The sequence below is a fragment of the Pimephales promelas genome, chromosome 4 (genome assembly GCF_988280905.1).
Source record: "Pimephales promelas chromosome 4, fPimPro1.hap1.1, whole genome shotgun sequence".
NCBI lineage: Eukaryota > Metazoa > Chordata > Actinopteri > Cypriniformes > Leuciscidae > Pimephales > Pimephales promelas.
Window position 1 is genome coordinate 28,906,045 of NC_142772.1, and position 14,549 is coordinate 28,920,593.

Sequence of the window (14,549 nt, forward strand, 5' to 3'; positions counted from 1 at the left end):
GATGGCACTCACCAGGCCAGAATTTTCAAAACATAATAAGCACAGGAGGTGGAAGCACCGTTAGACTATATTACAAACTAAATGGGGTATTTGCTTAGTAAGCATCTGAACGTGGCAAGTATAGGTTATAGAACAGTGGGATAAAGGGACCGTCTACATGGGGGTTTCCTGCAGGCTTTCTAATTAGTTGGAGGTCTATATGGCAGTTGAAATCTTTTTCTGGTTGAGTTACAAGGTCAGTTTCAGAACAACTTGTTCTATGCATGGCAAGTGGTCAAGATATGCCTATGCATTTTCATAATTATTTCTTTATTGCAGAAAATAACATCTAGGCTAAGTCAGCTCTAAAAGCAGTGTGTCTGGAGGAACATGAGGGAGGAGGAGAGATTTGCATTTGAGGCAAGCTGATTCTTGTTAAGATGGTAAACTTCATATGGATGGGTTAAGGTCAAAGTTCATGACCTCTCAATGTCTTAGCTGGGAGAGCAGACAGAGAAAGAGGACTGCTTTGTGCTTCGACATGTATGGGAACCGAAAATATTTAAAAAGGGAAGAGAACAGATATAACCAAATAATGTCTTTGACTGTCAAGCTTTTTAAAGTCTGAAGTTTTTGATTGACATGGGGGAGACGGGATGGGATGCAACACGTTTTGTTTAAACATCAGTAACTCAGTTGTTGTTTGTGCTAGATCTATCAAGCATTGATACACGGCAGCCACATTTGTCTTCTACAAATAAAACTTACTTCACAGATTATGTTAATGTCAAAAACAAAGAGTTCTGTAGGTTTAACCTTGTAACGCTAGTGTTGGATTGTTGTAACAATGAGAGGTAATTTGCAAGAAATTTATTCAAAACTTATTGGTTGTTTAATAAAGTGAACAATTTAAAGTAACAAAAAAAGCATAGCTTAGTACATTCATTCAAGTCTTGTTGGATTTTAAATTTAGCACAAAAACAATGGCTGTGTTTTGTTGCCATTCACCTAGTCCTATTTTTATGTAAATTCTGGGACTATCACACACAGAAAACTAGATGGTAACTATAAATGCACATACATTCTAAAAATGTATGTGATTAATTGAAACGGGTAACGTTTTTATCAGGTAAGACATGCGCATAAAAAAACATTTTCCTGAAAATCTATTTTTTTGGTCATAAAATATTGCTCAGTCACATGACACTTCTCCTGTGAGCTCAAAAGGTGACATCATAGCTCTTTACTGACAGTGTTACAACACCCGGTCTACCCTATATTAATCTTATATTTAAACATCTATAGAACTTATAAAAAGAACGCCACACTTTTTTTCTTTTCAAATCATGTTTTTATTCCTAATATTAGATGTAGATACACAAGTCAACAAACAAGTCTTTTTTCTTGTTTAGATCAGTAATGAAAAATGCTCCACAGCACACTTGCCCCCAAGTGGCGGGGTTTGGTATTACAGACGAGAAACTCAGCAGGAATAAGCTGCAGTTTTACACGAGGTGCAGTTGCAACAGTAGTATTGATAATAGTAATATTAATAATGACTTTTATTATAATAATAACAATACTAACAACAGATAATAGTAGTGATATTAACAACTCAGGTTTGAAATAAAAAATGGAATTAACATTCTTTAATAAATGGCATTTTTATTGGGTATTTGGTGAAAAAATTTTTGAAGACGCATCAAAATGTTGCAAAATATACTACAATTGAATGAGGGGGAAAATATGCTTAAAAAAACCCAGATTTCATCAAATCTAATGCTCAGTCCACTTGCTTTTACTTAAAGGAGTGAGGAGTTTCTCCCCATTGAATTCACTGTATTCATGTATTACAATATAATTCATTTCATTTTCCGTACAATTTTACACAAACAGACTGAATTATCAAGATTCGCTTATGTGCCACAATGTAACAGACCATCTAAGCAAACTGGGTTAAAATCAACCACACTGGAAAGTGTAAAATGTTAGAGAAACGTTTTCAGATTAAGCATCTATGATAAAAAGAATAGAAAAAAAAAATCAACAGCACAAATTTGAAAGTGTAATCCAATGCAACACATTGACTTATCTCAGGAAGAAACTTATCACACAGTCCCAAAACCGTATGTGTATAAAGGCTCAGACTAATTGGATCCTCTTACAGCTCTATGACGGTATTCTGTGTGAACAAAAGCACTGGTCTACAACTAGATCATTCTACTGCAGCGTTTTAACCTTTAGAATAGAGAACATCCGACTGATCCAGAGAATGTTTCACAAAGGTGACTCCCAGCTCCAAATTTCTCATTCGGAATAAGTCACAATTCACGTCACTGAACAGAGAGGAAAATGAGTTTCGGTAACATTGTCCAATCACTGAAGGCTGTTTTTGAGGGTTCAGTAGAGAGTCTGCATCATTTTCCTTCACATCAAATGTCACAGCAAAAAAACAACGAAAAAAAAAGAAAAAAAGTTCGCTTTCAGTTTACTGCGTCCTCGTGCGGACCTCTTAAATGCATCTCCAAAGGTAATGTAGAGATAATCGACATAAGAGTGGACATGGCTCAATACTCCACACACCTCACAGGAAGGGGCTTCAATGTATGACGTCAAAAAAACACACCTTGAGCTAATATTAACACACAAAGGCAAGCTTTCACACAATCATGAGGCTGAAAAGTCTTTATCCTACAAAAATACTGCTTTCATGCCACAGTGGGTACACTTGTTACACCAGGACATCATGCATTTAACTGCAAAAGTATATCTGAAATCATGTCAGCTAGGTTGCCATTGATTCTGCCTCTGTGTACGCTACTTACGGGACAGAAGAGAGTTATCTCTTTTTGACCGCAAGTATAAAACCTACAATTATATAAGTATGCGGTAAAAATTTCACATTCCTCCAAGGAAGATAATTTATAGCAACTTGTGATGTACAAATAAAGGGAAGAGATCATCTCAATTACCGTGCACGGGGGGGGGAAACTGTTGATTTGGTCCACATTAAGAATACCTCAGAAATTTTGTTCCTCATTCAGAGTTGAAGCACATTCACAACCAATATACCTGAAAGCAACCTCTTCAGAGCACGCACACACACACACACCAAAAAATACAGCATCAACCTCAAGAGCATCACTGACACAAATCCCAATAATAGAGGTTCGTCCCTGTAAAGTATTTAAAGTGTAGGGCTAGGAGAGAGAGAAGCATGTGCGTATCCGTCGGTGTGTGAATGGTAAAAGTGTCGCCTGAGAATACATTCCAATAGGAAACTTGGTCAACTACATATTCAAATCAAAGTTACAAGAAAATGAAAAAAAAAAAAATATGTCCTCAAATTCTTTGTTTAACGTGAGTTTAATGTTGGCTTGTGCAAGTGATTCTTGTGTTGTGTCTGTTTGCTTTTGAGCAATTGTAAAACCAAAGTCCAAACCACAGCATCACACCTCAATTTCAATCTTCACAACAAACACCTTTCTGGTCTAAGAAAAGAACAAGATAAAAAGGTTTAAGGAACTTGATGAGCTAAACAAACAAGCCACGGAATAAGAACACATACTTAAAGTTTCTTAACGGAAATGAGATCGAGAGAACAGAAAGATTAAAAAATTTATATATAATAAAGCCATCATAAATAGTGTTGTCCCCCCCCCCCCCCCCCCTAAGCCGAAAAACACTATTCTTAAAAAAAAAAAAAAAAAAAAAAAGCATTCAACAGTCATATCAAGAAAAAAATAAAAAGGAAAGGAAAAAAGACCAGCATGAACTCCCACCTCTGACTTCTGGGTTCCTCTCTGAACATGAGATCGTACCAACTATACTTACATTTTCTTTAAATATTTTACTTTAAATCGACTCAAAAACAAAACAGCAAATAAACAATATTAATAATAGCAATAACAATAAAATCTTTAGCTATAAGTATAATAATACCGGAAAAAGGACTGTAGTCCTTTACAAAAAAAGTGAGAGGTCAAAATTAAGACAGGAAATAAAAATCATCAGGGGAAAAAAGACAAAATAGCACTCTTGGTTATTACAGAATGGAAATGCTGTCTAACCCAAAGATAAAATCATTTTTAGGGAAGAAGTTAAAAGGAAATGATTCAAATTGAAAAGTATGGGCTAAACTTTCAGGATGGCTCTCGATCAGGGAAGCCACTCCTTTGGCTTTGAGCTCGCGTTCCGTATAAGAGGCGAGCTTGAACAAAATCCAAAGTAGCGCGAAATGAGATGAAAAAAATAAAATAAAATAAAATGAGTGGAAGAAAAATAAAGGGCAAAAACAAAAAACCTATCACAAAGTGACATGCGAGTTTTCTTTGCCTTTTCTAACTTAACAGTTTCTTTTGAGTGTTGACAAACTTCCATCTCTTGTTTGGCTCACTGTGGAGATCTGTGGGATATTTTGGTGCTTATTTCTTCTTGCCAAAAAAACTGAAGCGCTTCTCGCCGCCTCTATCTTTGCCGTCTTTGTTGCGCATAGTCACGCCTCCAGCCTCGCCCGAGCTGGGAGACATTGGTGGCATGGTCATCGCCCGACTTAGACCTCGTGAACCACCCGGCGAGCGCTCGCCGGGCAACAGGGATGACTGGATTGATCGAATCCATGAACTCATCTCAGCCTGAGGGAAAAAGCAAAATAAAAAACTTAATATACGAGTACGGCCTAAAAACATTCTCTTTTCATCCTTTGCAAAAATTACCTCATCCTTCGCTTGGAACAAGAACTCTTTTCCATCCCCAAGCCTTCAAAAAAATTAAACACCATAATGTCACATTCAAAGAACTTTATTTATTTTCTTGCGTTTCATAGTTCCCTCATCTCTTTCTCACCTAAGTTTAAACACATTTTTCCTCTTCTTGTAGTCATGGGCTACCTCACAGACAGCCTCGTTGAGGCTGATAGGAACTTCTCCATGGTAGGGGATTCCATTAGAGGCACTCTTGTTGTCCTTATAGAAGCCCATACTTCCCTTACGTAAAACGCAATATACATTCTGCCACGATCTACAAATGCACAGAGAGAAAAATCACACCATTTACATGATTAAACCTGATTAGATTCCCCTGATCATTCTTTCATAATTTATCTGCCTCCTGTGTCACCTGGTGGCTGCTTTTTTGTTGAGCGATTCCATTTCATGTTTCCTGCAAAGGATGCCCTCCATGGCTTCTGTGGCCGCCTCCGCTCCTCCTCGCCCTGGCAGTGTTGCTGAAGGGTCTTGCCGTGACGCCGAGTCCAGACCGCTGTCACGGCCCGGACCGTTAACTGATTCCGATTCCGATCCCTGGTTGACAGGAACAAGCCACAGTTGTTACAATAATGCATTGTTTCTATTACCACATATAGTGATTAGGTCACTATTGTTCTGGTCAATACTATTTTTATTCGTTAAAGGCTTTATGTAACTTGTTCACAGTTACATGCTATATTAATAGGCAACTAACATACTTAAAACTGTTAATTAAACATATTACAGCTCTCACACTACCGTTTGGAGTTATACAATTCTTTTTTTTTTAAAGAATTCCCTTATGCTCACCAGAACTGTATCTTATTTAATCACAAACCTCCACATTTTAATATTGTGAAATATTATTACTATTTAAAATAACTTTTCGTAGAAATGTAATTCTTTTAATGTAATTTATTGCTGTGATAGAAAGCTGAATTTTCATTACTTCAGTTTTCAGTGCCATAGGATCCTTCAGAAATCATTCTATTATGACTGATTTGGTGCAAGAAAAAATATTTGTATACATATTATCAATGTTGACAGCATTTATTTGAAATATTAATCTTTTGTAACAACTTAAAAGTCTTTACTTTCACTCTTAAATATTTTTGAGTCTTTGCGGAGTAAAAATGTCTTAAAAAAATCTTACTGACCATTCATAACATAACATCTCATAAATTAACATAAACCCACAGTTATTTATTTTAGACAAACAAATATTTCTGGATGATACTTTATCATCCAAATGAACAGATTAATCATAATATTCAAACTCAATAAGCACAATATGTACATGCACACAAAAGGAAAGGAAAGGCGCACTCAAAGACATAAGGAGACTAAAAAAACAACAACAAAAAAACACATACACACGCACCAACACCGGCATGTTCCACCAAAGACAAACGCGGGGCAGTATGGGAAAGCTGGGGGTATATGGGCGTAATAATGAAATAACACTGCCACAGGGACACAATGGGACACATCTGCCTAACTCAAACTAACTTTACATTCTAAGTCAAATAAATAAATACAAATGTTAGGAAAATAGTTGCCTTGGAATAATGTAAAATCCGATGAAACTGAAGGAAATAAAGAAACAATGTCTCAGTTGGATTAGTAGGGAATTAGTTGATAGTTGTTGTGATATACCCGAACACTAGCCCCTGGTTTCACAGACAAGGCTTTAAACCTAGTCCCAGCCTAAAAAGTAAGTTTGAGCTGTTTTCACTGAAAGCAACTTGCACTGAGATATCTTACATCTTATCAGTGCCATACTTTTGTCTCAAGTTTTTTTTTTCAAGGCATGTTTATAAAAGATACTTAAATGTCCTAATTAAACTATGGCCTAATCCTAAAAATCTGTTTGTGAAACCAGGCCTAGACCTACTGTAAGTTAAGATTCCCTGACAACAAACATTAAAACAACAACAGCACTCCACAGAACAACAAAGCTGCCTTTTAACATCATAAAATAGACATTTGTATGTGATAAAGAGCATCGCAAACACTGATGTTGAAGCTCAGGCCTAAGCAAGACAAACATATCAGAAGTTCAAAATTACACAGTAGCCAATTACATACATAAAAAGCACAAGACTGATTCACTGAAAGCAACAAAAAGCAGCAAAGCTGTGACTTTGCCTTCTAGCTGCCATCATGCTGCAAGGCTGCTGGGTTGTTAAGCGCAAGCAGCGATGCTACACTACGGCTACAGGCGAGGCTGGCGCTATGGGGTTAGTACTCACACGCACCTGTGCCTTGTGGGGTTTAGGCACAGGCTTAGAAACTGGGTTAGACTGAGGTTTACTCTCTGGTTTACGTTCGGCTTTCTTGAGTTCAGATACCGATATTGACTGCAGATAAGAGACGTCACAAGAATGTGTTAACATGTGAGCGTGTTCGAATTAGCACTTGTTAGCACAATTAAAAGGACATCCACACTGTGTGACCATGAAAACGTACTGAAAGTTTTCTGAGACGATTTTGTTGCAACATTCTCCCACACTCAAAGAGACTCAAGAGTTTACAGCAGAACATTGATATCAACATGAATAATTGAGAAGAACAAGGACACTGAACACACAAAAAGACAGCACAATTGAGACAGGGACTGTGACGAGTGTCTTGAAATGAATTGTAAAACTGTATCTGTATACTAACGTGATGTAATCATGTATGAAAGTGAATGCATAACTGGATCAATATGAATAGAGAATTTAATGCAAGCACAGTGTGGACCATATCTGACCTGTGATGTTTCCTGGTCACTGTAGACACCATTGACAGATACTGACTGGTTCAATGTAGTCTGGTCCAGACTCGTCCTTAAAGAGAAGCAAACATACAAGTGTAAATTCCTCATTAAAAACAGAAAGTTTTGGACCAGAAGTATCTTTTTGACACAACTGTCAATAGCAAATTGCTATTGATAGTCAAAAAGATATTATCAATGTCTTATTTGGCTGTTTTATCTTAAATCAACTTAAATCATTTGATTTAATGTTTTCCTGAAGAAGAAAAAAAAAAACATAAAAAAACTGATTAATATTTACACTACCGTTAAAAATGTTGGGGTTGGCAAGATCAGTTAATGTTTTTAAAAGAAGTGTCTTATGCTCAGCAAGGCAACATTTTTTAAATCACAAATACAGTAAATTATATTTGTACAATTATATTTGTACAATTTTCTATTTAAATTTAATTTAAATTCATTACTCCAGTCTTCAGCACCACTATCCTTCAGAAATTATTCCAATATGCTGATTTGGTGAAACATTTATTTCAGATCTGCATAACATTTTTTTTGCAAACCATGATGAATTTTTTTCAGGATTCTTTATCTAATAGAAAGTTCAAAAGAACCACATTTATCTAAATATAAATCTTGTAAAAATGTAAAAAAAAAAAAAAAAAAAAAAAAAAAGGACAGTCCCTTTTGATAATTTTAATGCATCCTTGCTGATTAAAAGTATTTCTTTACATACTGACCCCAAAATTTTGAATGGTAGTATAAATATAACGGTTTTATTTCATTGTCGAACCCTATTTTTACTTGCATTTTGCACTTGGTAAGTATTTTTGTTTTTGACATTGGTTACAAGGTAAAAAACGAGTAACAAAAAAAAAAAAAATGAAAAAGCAAATGGAAAAAATGGCCACCCCTCTAGCTGAGTAGAATGGGACAGTCTATTTCTTACCTTGCAGCAGAGTCGTTAATCTCAGACTGTACTACTTCCTCCACAGGGGGAGGTGTGGGTGGTCGTCGGGCCCTCTCTTCCTCTTCTCTTTTTCTTTGAATTTCCTGTTCCTCCAGCTGACAGAGAATAACATAAGAAAGTGAGAACATGTGAAAAAGGATGCAACAAATGGCGTTATCATTACAAATCCTGCGTGTAGTTAGCAAACCGTGGTGAGCTTCTCTAGCTGTGTGAAACGATCTTCCCAGCCTGCTGCCAGTTTTTCAAAGGCTTCGTGGCGTTTGATAAGACTCTCAACCTCGTCTACGTTAGAGCCCAATTCTGCAGCCCTGACCAGCGGCTCCTGTCCAGCCAGCCAGGATTCGGCCATAGATGCATCCCTACTAAACTGTAACACTTCCAGAACTGACATACACACAGAAGCAGAGGAATAACAGAGTATGAGTTATCACATGAATTCAAGGATTCCATATGGTCAAATAATATCATAATTAGAAAAAAACATACACATCAAAACTGCAAATCTCTTTAGCATGCTATGAGTCACAGAAACAAGCTTCCTCCCACATACTTACCAAGCTGTAAGTGGTCCATTTTCTCTTGCCACTTCTGATTAATTTCAGTGCGTTTGGCCTGAAGCTGATCCAATTTCTCTTGAATCTAGAAATCACAGACATCCAATTACCTCAGCGTGTGAGTGGGCGCATGTGGGTTTCCTTGGCTAACATGCAGTGATAAATATGTGAATATGTTAATTTGTGTGTATGTGGTGTGGACAAACCTCATCTGAAGCATAGTGGTTGTTATTGAAGAGGGTCCGTCCCATTTCACTGCTAGCAGTGAAGCTGTCTGCTCTAGTGTCTATCTCAGACTTAATGTCCTGATGGTTGGCAATGACCAGACCAGCTGAGGAGACGTCCCTACAACAACACAGAGCATATATGACTCTCATCATTCCTTCACTTACTCGTGTATATAAATCCCTTTTAACAGATTCCTAACAACTGTTTGTGTACAATTGTGAGTCAGTTTTATATTATTCTGTGTACTTAAATGAGTTGTATGACTTGTATACTAAATCCATGTACATTCCCTACCGTTCAAAAGGTTATTTTTCAAAACAATACTTTTATTAAGGAATGATACAAAATGATCAAAAGTGACCGTAATGTTATAAAGTCTTATATTTCAAATAAATGCTGTTATTCTGAACTTCATTCATCAAAGAATCCAGAAAAAAGCACAAGCATCCACAACACAACTGTTTTCAACATTGATAATAATAATAAATGTTTTTTGAGCACCAAATCATCATATTAGAATGATTTCTGAAGGAACATGTGACACTGACGACTGGAGTAATGATGCTAAAAATTCAGCTTTGCCATTCTCTGTTTTAAAATATATTGAAATTTAAAACAGTTATTTTATATTCGTACAATATTTCACATTATTACTGAACTGTTTGATCAAATAAATGCAGCCTTGGTGACCATTAGAGACTTTGTTCAAAAACAGTAAGAAATCGTACTGACCCCAAACTTTTGAACGGTAGTTTATGTTTGTTTTAGACTTCACAATGTGTATGCGTTGCATGTACCTCGGACTGTCATGTGACTGGATCTGTAAGTTGATTCCCTCCATCCACAACATGAGGTCTCTGACCATGTTTAAGAATCTGAACTTCTCCACCGTGTCCAGCAGGAGCAGCCGTCTATCTTGGGTGGCAGACTGAAGCCCCTCCCAGGCCTCCGTGACCGCACACTCATGGCGATGGATCTCATCAGCTTTCTCTCCGGCGTACGCTTTCTGCAGACGTGCAGCATCATCCTGCACCTGTGTGACCTGCAATGAATGGTCAAAGAATGATGTTTAACCTTAAGACACATATTCAAACCGTCAAAATCAAGCCATCAGAAAATGTAGAGCCGGGGTGCCCAATCCTGCTCCTGCCAATCGACTCTCCTGCACAGTTCATCTCCAACCCTAATCAAACACATCTTCTTTTAATTTTTAAGTGATCCTGAAGACCTTAATTGGTTGCTTCAGGTGTGTTTGATTAGGGTTGGAGATGAACTGTTCAGGACAGTTGATCGGCAGAAGCAGGATTGGGATGTAGAGCATGGGAAAAGGTTAAAGGAAGGCTCTCACCTGTCCGCTGAGTGCCTGCACATCATGCTCATAGGCTGTATGCTGTCTAAGCAAGTGCTGGACAGTGTTCAGGTCCCGTCCAAGTTCGGCTCCGGTCAGTGTCTCCTTCTTCTCCCTTATGAGCCCAAGAGCTTCCCGGGCATCCTGATGGAAGCGGTGCAGCTCGTACGAGGCGGCCAGCATCTGTGTGCGTGTGTCGATGAGCTCCAGCAGGTCGGCCCAGGCCTCATTGAGCCCGTCCTTCCACTCAGCTACACTGGCGTTTTCCGGATGACCCGACTCGATAAGTTCATCAGCCTGAGCGTTCACTGCATCCACACGCTCCTGGCCAATTGTGCTGGTGTCCCGTGCAAATTCCCGGAACTTATCACGCAACATCTGAAGGATCAAGAGAGAACATCCAGAATTATAGACGCCAATTCCACTGTATAATCTTCTAAGAAAGTTTAAGGTTACATCTACATTACTCCGGATGCATTTGAAAAAAGTAGTGGAAAAAGATCCATCAACACTAGCATTTCCAAGTGATTTTCACCAAACTCAATTTTTTTTAAGAAAACACTAAAATCATAATACTGCCTATGCGTAAAATGTAATAAAAGCTCACCGAGGTGATACAGAGACATAAGACATAACTAAGTTCCCACAATATTTTTCTCGCACAATCACCACTTACTGATTCGATTTGGTCGCAAACAACAAAGCAAAAACTGCTTTTAAAATGTATCTACTTGTGAAAACTGAGCTTTTTGAAGATGCTTTCTCAAGACAACTGAGAGTTGGACCCCGTTTACACCTGGTATTAAAATGCGATCTGTATCCAGATAAGTTATCCGGATAATAAAAAACGCATGTTGATGCAAGGTGTAAACGCATTGTGATCGGATCGTGATCGGATCTGCCTGACCACATCTGGATGTAGTCTGGCTCGCATTGTGTCCGGATCTTTACTAGGTGTAAACGCAATCTGGTTGTTGAAACCACATGTTATTTTACTCCTCCCAAAAATGCTAAAAAATAAACGAGTGAGAGCGTGTTATATAGGCTATATGTCATGTTATAGCCTAGTCAGATGCGACACGCATCACCGCAGATGAGCAGCTGAGCGTCTATTCAACGTGCAAACATCGCAAATAAAAGTGAAAGTAAGTCACAGACGCAGTTAACACATCTTCAAGTTAGCTGATGATCAATAAAATGCCGCTCAGATCTGTTGCTTTTGGTGGCGTGCAATCCAATAAATCTGCATATAACGCAGGAGGTGAAGATCGGATTTATATCCGTTTTGCAAAAACACATTTATGTGGCCAGGTGTAAATGGAATCAGTACTTATTATCCGGATAACTTATCTGGATACAGATCGCATTTTAATACCAGGTGTAAACGGGGTCTTGGTGTCTCAGTGTGGACATAAGGTCAAAACTTAGAGAAAAAAGTGCGTTTTCACATGTATCCAAATTAGTGTAGATATAACCTGAAGAAGTAGTTCACATAATAAATATGATAAACTGAATGACATTTTTGCAATTCCAGGAGCGAGGAGGGAAAAATAGATTTCATACCGTCACATGTTCGTAGTCTTGCCCAAGTTCATGAGACCCAGCGACAACCTCCCTCTCAGCGATCCACTGCTCTAAATCATCCACCTCTCTCTTCAGCTGGGTCAGTCTGAGTCTCTCCTGCAGTTTACCCCTCCTCTCTTCAGCCAGATCCTTCAACCCTGCATACAGTTTATCCACCTGCGCCTGCCTCAGAGTGATTCTTTCACTACAAGGAGAAAGAAAATAGATTATACCAATACTGCACTTCAAACGCTTTATCTGACAGTCCACCAACCCTTTTATACTCCCCCACCTCTCTGGGTGTTCGCTGTTCACCATTAGTCTGCTGCTATTGGCCAGCTGGTGGATGGTCTGAGCGTAGTCCTCTAGAGCCTGCTCCAGAATCTGGTGTTTCTTCACCATCACCAGAGCACTCTGCTCATCCTACAACAACACACATAAAATCTTTAAACACAGCACACATAAACACTCCAATAAGGCAAATTATTTCAACTCAGAGTTATAGAATGACTGTACTTCTAAATGAGAATTTATTTGGGACTAAAAATTTGAACCTTATTATTAAACTGTCTCACATTCTAGCTTCTTCAAAGAAAGGTCTCATGATCAAACAGTCGCAAACTGGGATGTATTTAAACAGTACTGAAGGAGGTCTATTGTATGCGGGGCTTTTGAATGGCAGTGTATGTCTCGTACTTATACTCATAGCTGTTAATAACACCTGCATAGTTCAGTCTCACTGACCTTTGCCTTCTCCTCTGACATCATATGAAGCTCTTGTTCCCCCATCCAGGCCTCAGCTTCCGCTGCATCTGCGTAAAACTGCTGTGCTCGGTTAGCCTCTGCCAGCCTCATGTTTCTCTTCTCTGTCTCAGAAATCATAAGGGCCCACAATTCCCTCAGCTCCGCCAGACGTTCATCAAGAGCAGCTCTCCTCTCCCTGTCCACCTCTGACTCTTTCCCAGGAGACATGCTTCGACCGTGAGCCTGTATATCATCGATACGGGGCTGATGACCCTGAATCTCCTTCTGCAGAGTCTAGAGGATAATGGAAATTCAGTCAGACAGTGTGAAAAAAAAAAAGTAAAACATTTCTATAAATTCAAAAATATTGATTGAGCAATCGATTACCTGATTCTTTTTGATGAGCAACTGAACACTGGGGAGATCTTTACCATGGTCTGTTGAAGTGGCAAGGGGCATCCTTTCCTTCACCCATAACTTTAGACAAAAACAAAGAAATTACTCAAAACTTTTCCAAATGAATATTGCGTGTATGTGGGATTTACATTACTGTTCAAAAGTTTAATAGGGACAGTTCACCCAAAAATGCAAATTCTGTCACCATTTAATCGCTCTTCAATTTGTGTTCCAAAGATTAATGAAAGTCTGACAGGTTTGGAACGACATGAGGGTAAGATTGGTAAGATTTGTTAATGTTTTAGAAAGAAGTCTCTTATGCTCACCCAGGCTGCAACTAATTGATCAAAAATACAGTAAAAACAGCAATATTATGAAATATTATTACAATTTAAAATAACTTTTTATTATATTTTTAAAATGTAATGTATTTTATGATCAAAGCTGAATTTTCAGCATCATTACTCCAGTCTTCACTATCACATTAAGCTTCAGAAATCATTCTAAAATGCTGATTTGCTGATAAAGAAACATTTCTCATTATTATGAATGTTGAAAACAGTTTTCTTGACTGGTGATGAATAGAAAGTTCAAAAGAACATAATTTATTTGAAACAAAAATCTTGTAGAACTTATTAATGTCTTTACAGTCACTTAAGATCAATTTAACCCTCCTTTTCTGAATAGATGTATTTATTTATTTAGTCCAAATTTCCAAGCTCAAACTTTTGAACGGTAGGGTACTTTGAAACTAATTTCTAATAAATGAAGCAACACTGATTAAACGGTGATTTTTCCAAGTAGAAAGATTGAAAGTGTTTTATTGTTGAATGTACAGTTTTTTTTTTTTTAATACAGTATAACGGTTCTTGCTTGTGACTCACAATCTCATCCTCAAGGTCTCTATTGAACTGATGAGCCTCTTTTGAAGCAAGAAGATGCAGCCTCCGCTGTTTTAGAGGGTCCTGCAGCTGAGCAAAGCTGTCTGTCACCCTTCTCTGCTGACCATCCACCTCCACTGTCCCAGAATCCTCTTGGGCCAAGGCCAGAGCCTGTGACTGCAGAGACTGGACCTCCTTCTCTCGCACCTCCATCTGATGCTCCAGCATCTGACACACACACAACCCAAGTACAGGGTCACATTTAGGTTAAAAACTTACACTTACACAGAACACACTTTACTTTTTTTTCTTTATTGTTCTGTCCCACGGATTACAGGACCGTTTAATTTCATACAAAGGTGATCTGTGAGTATCAGGAGTTGTGA

The 14,549-nt window shown here is 38.1% G+C and overlaps 1 protein-coding gene across 5 annotated transcripts in view; it reads right to left on the reverse strand.

Annotated features, from left to right (window-relative positions):
• Positions 1 to 3,678: 3,678 nt before the first annotated feature.
• Positions 3,679 to 14,549, reverse strand: part of sptbn2 (spectrin, beta, non-erythrocytic 2) — a 77,900-nt gene continuing 67,029 nt past the window's right edge. For 2 of the 5 annotated variants that reach the window (XM_039649888.2, XM_089130235.1), the window contains 17 exons: positions 14,167 to 14,391; positions 13,274 to 13,363; positions 12,887 to 13,180; positions 12,435 to 12,565; positions 12,143 to 12,347; positions 10,580 to 10,957; positions 10,029 to 10,273; positions 9,210 to 9,348; positions 9,004 to 9,088; positions 8,637 to 8,833; positions 8,429 to 8,544; positions 7,480 to 7,555; positions 6,977 to 7,084; positions 5,098 to 5,279; positions 4,825 to 4,998; positions 4,695 to 4,737; positions 3,679 to 4,613 (listed from right to left, as the gene is read on the reverse strand). In XM_039649888.2, coding sequence (XP_039505822.2) covers positions 4,404 to 4,613; positions 4,695 to 4,737; positions 4,825 to 4,998; positions 5,098 to 5,279; positions 6,977 to 7,084; positions 7,480 to 7,555; positions 8,429 to 8,544; positions 8,637 to 8,833; positions 9,004 to 9,088; positions 9,210 to 9,348; positions 10,029 to 10,273; positions 10,580 to 10,957; positions 12,143 to 12,347; positions 12,435 to 12,565; positions 12,887 to 13,180; positions 13,274 to 13,363; positions 14,167 to 14,391 — 2,898 coding nt within the window. In that variant the 3' untranslated portion in view covers positions 3,679 to 4,403. The remainder of the gene's footprint in view (positions 4,614 to 4,694; positions 4,738 to 4,824; positions 4,999 to 5,097; positions 5,280 to 6,976; positions 7,085 to 7,479; positions 7,556 to 8,428; positions 8,545 to 8,636; positions 8,834 to 9,003; positions 9,089 to 9,209; positions 9,349 to 10,028; positions 10,274 to 10,579; positions 10,958 to 12,142; positions 12,348 to 12,434; positions 12,566 to 12,886; positions 13,181 to 13,273; positions 13,364 to 14,166; positions 14,392 to 14,549) is intronic. The other 3 variants (XM_039649890.2, XM_039649891.2, XM_039649889.2) reach the window with 2 other exon arrangements.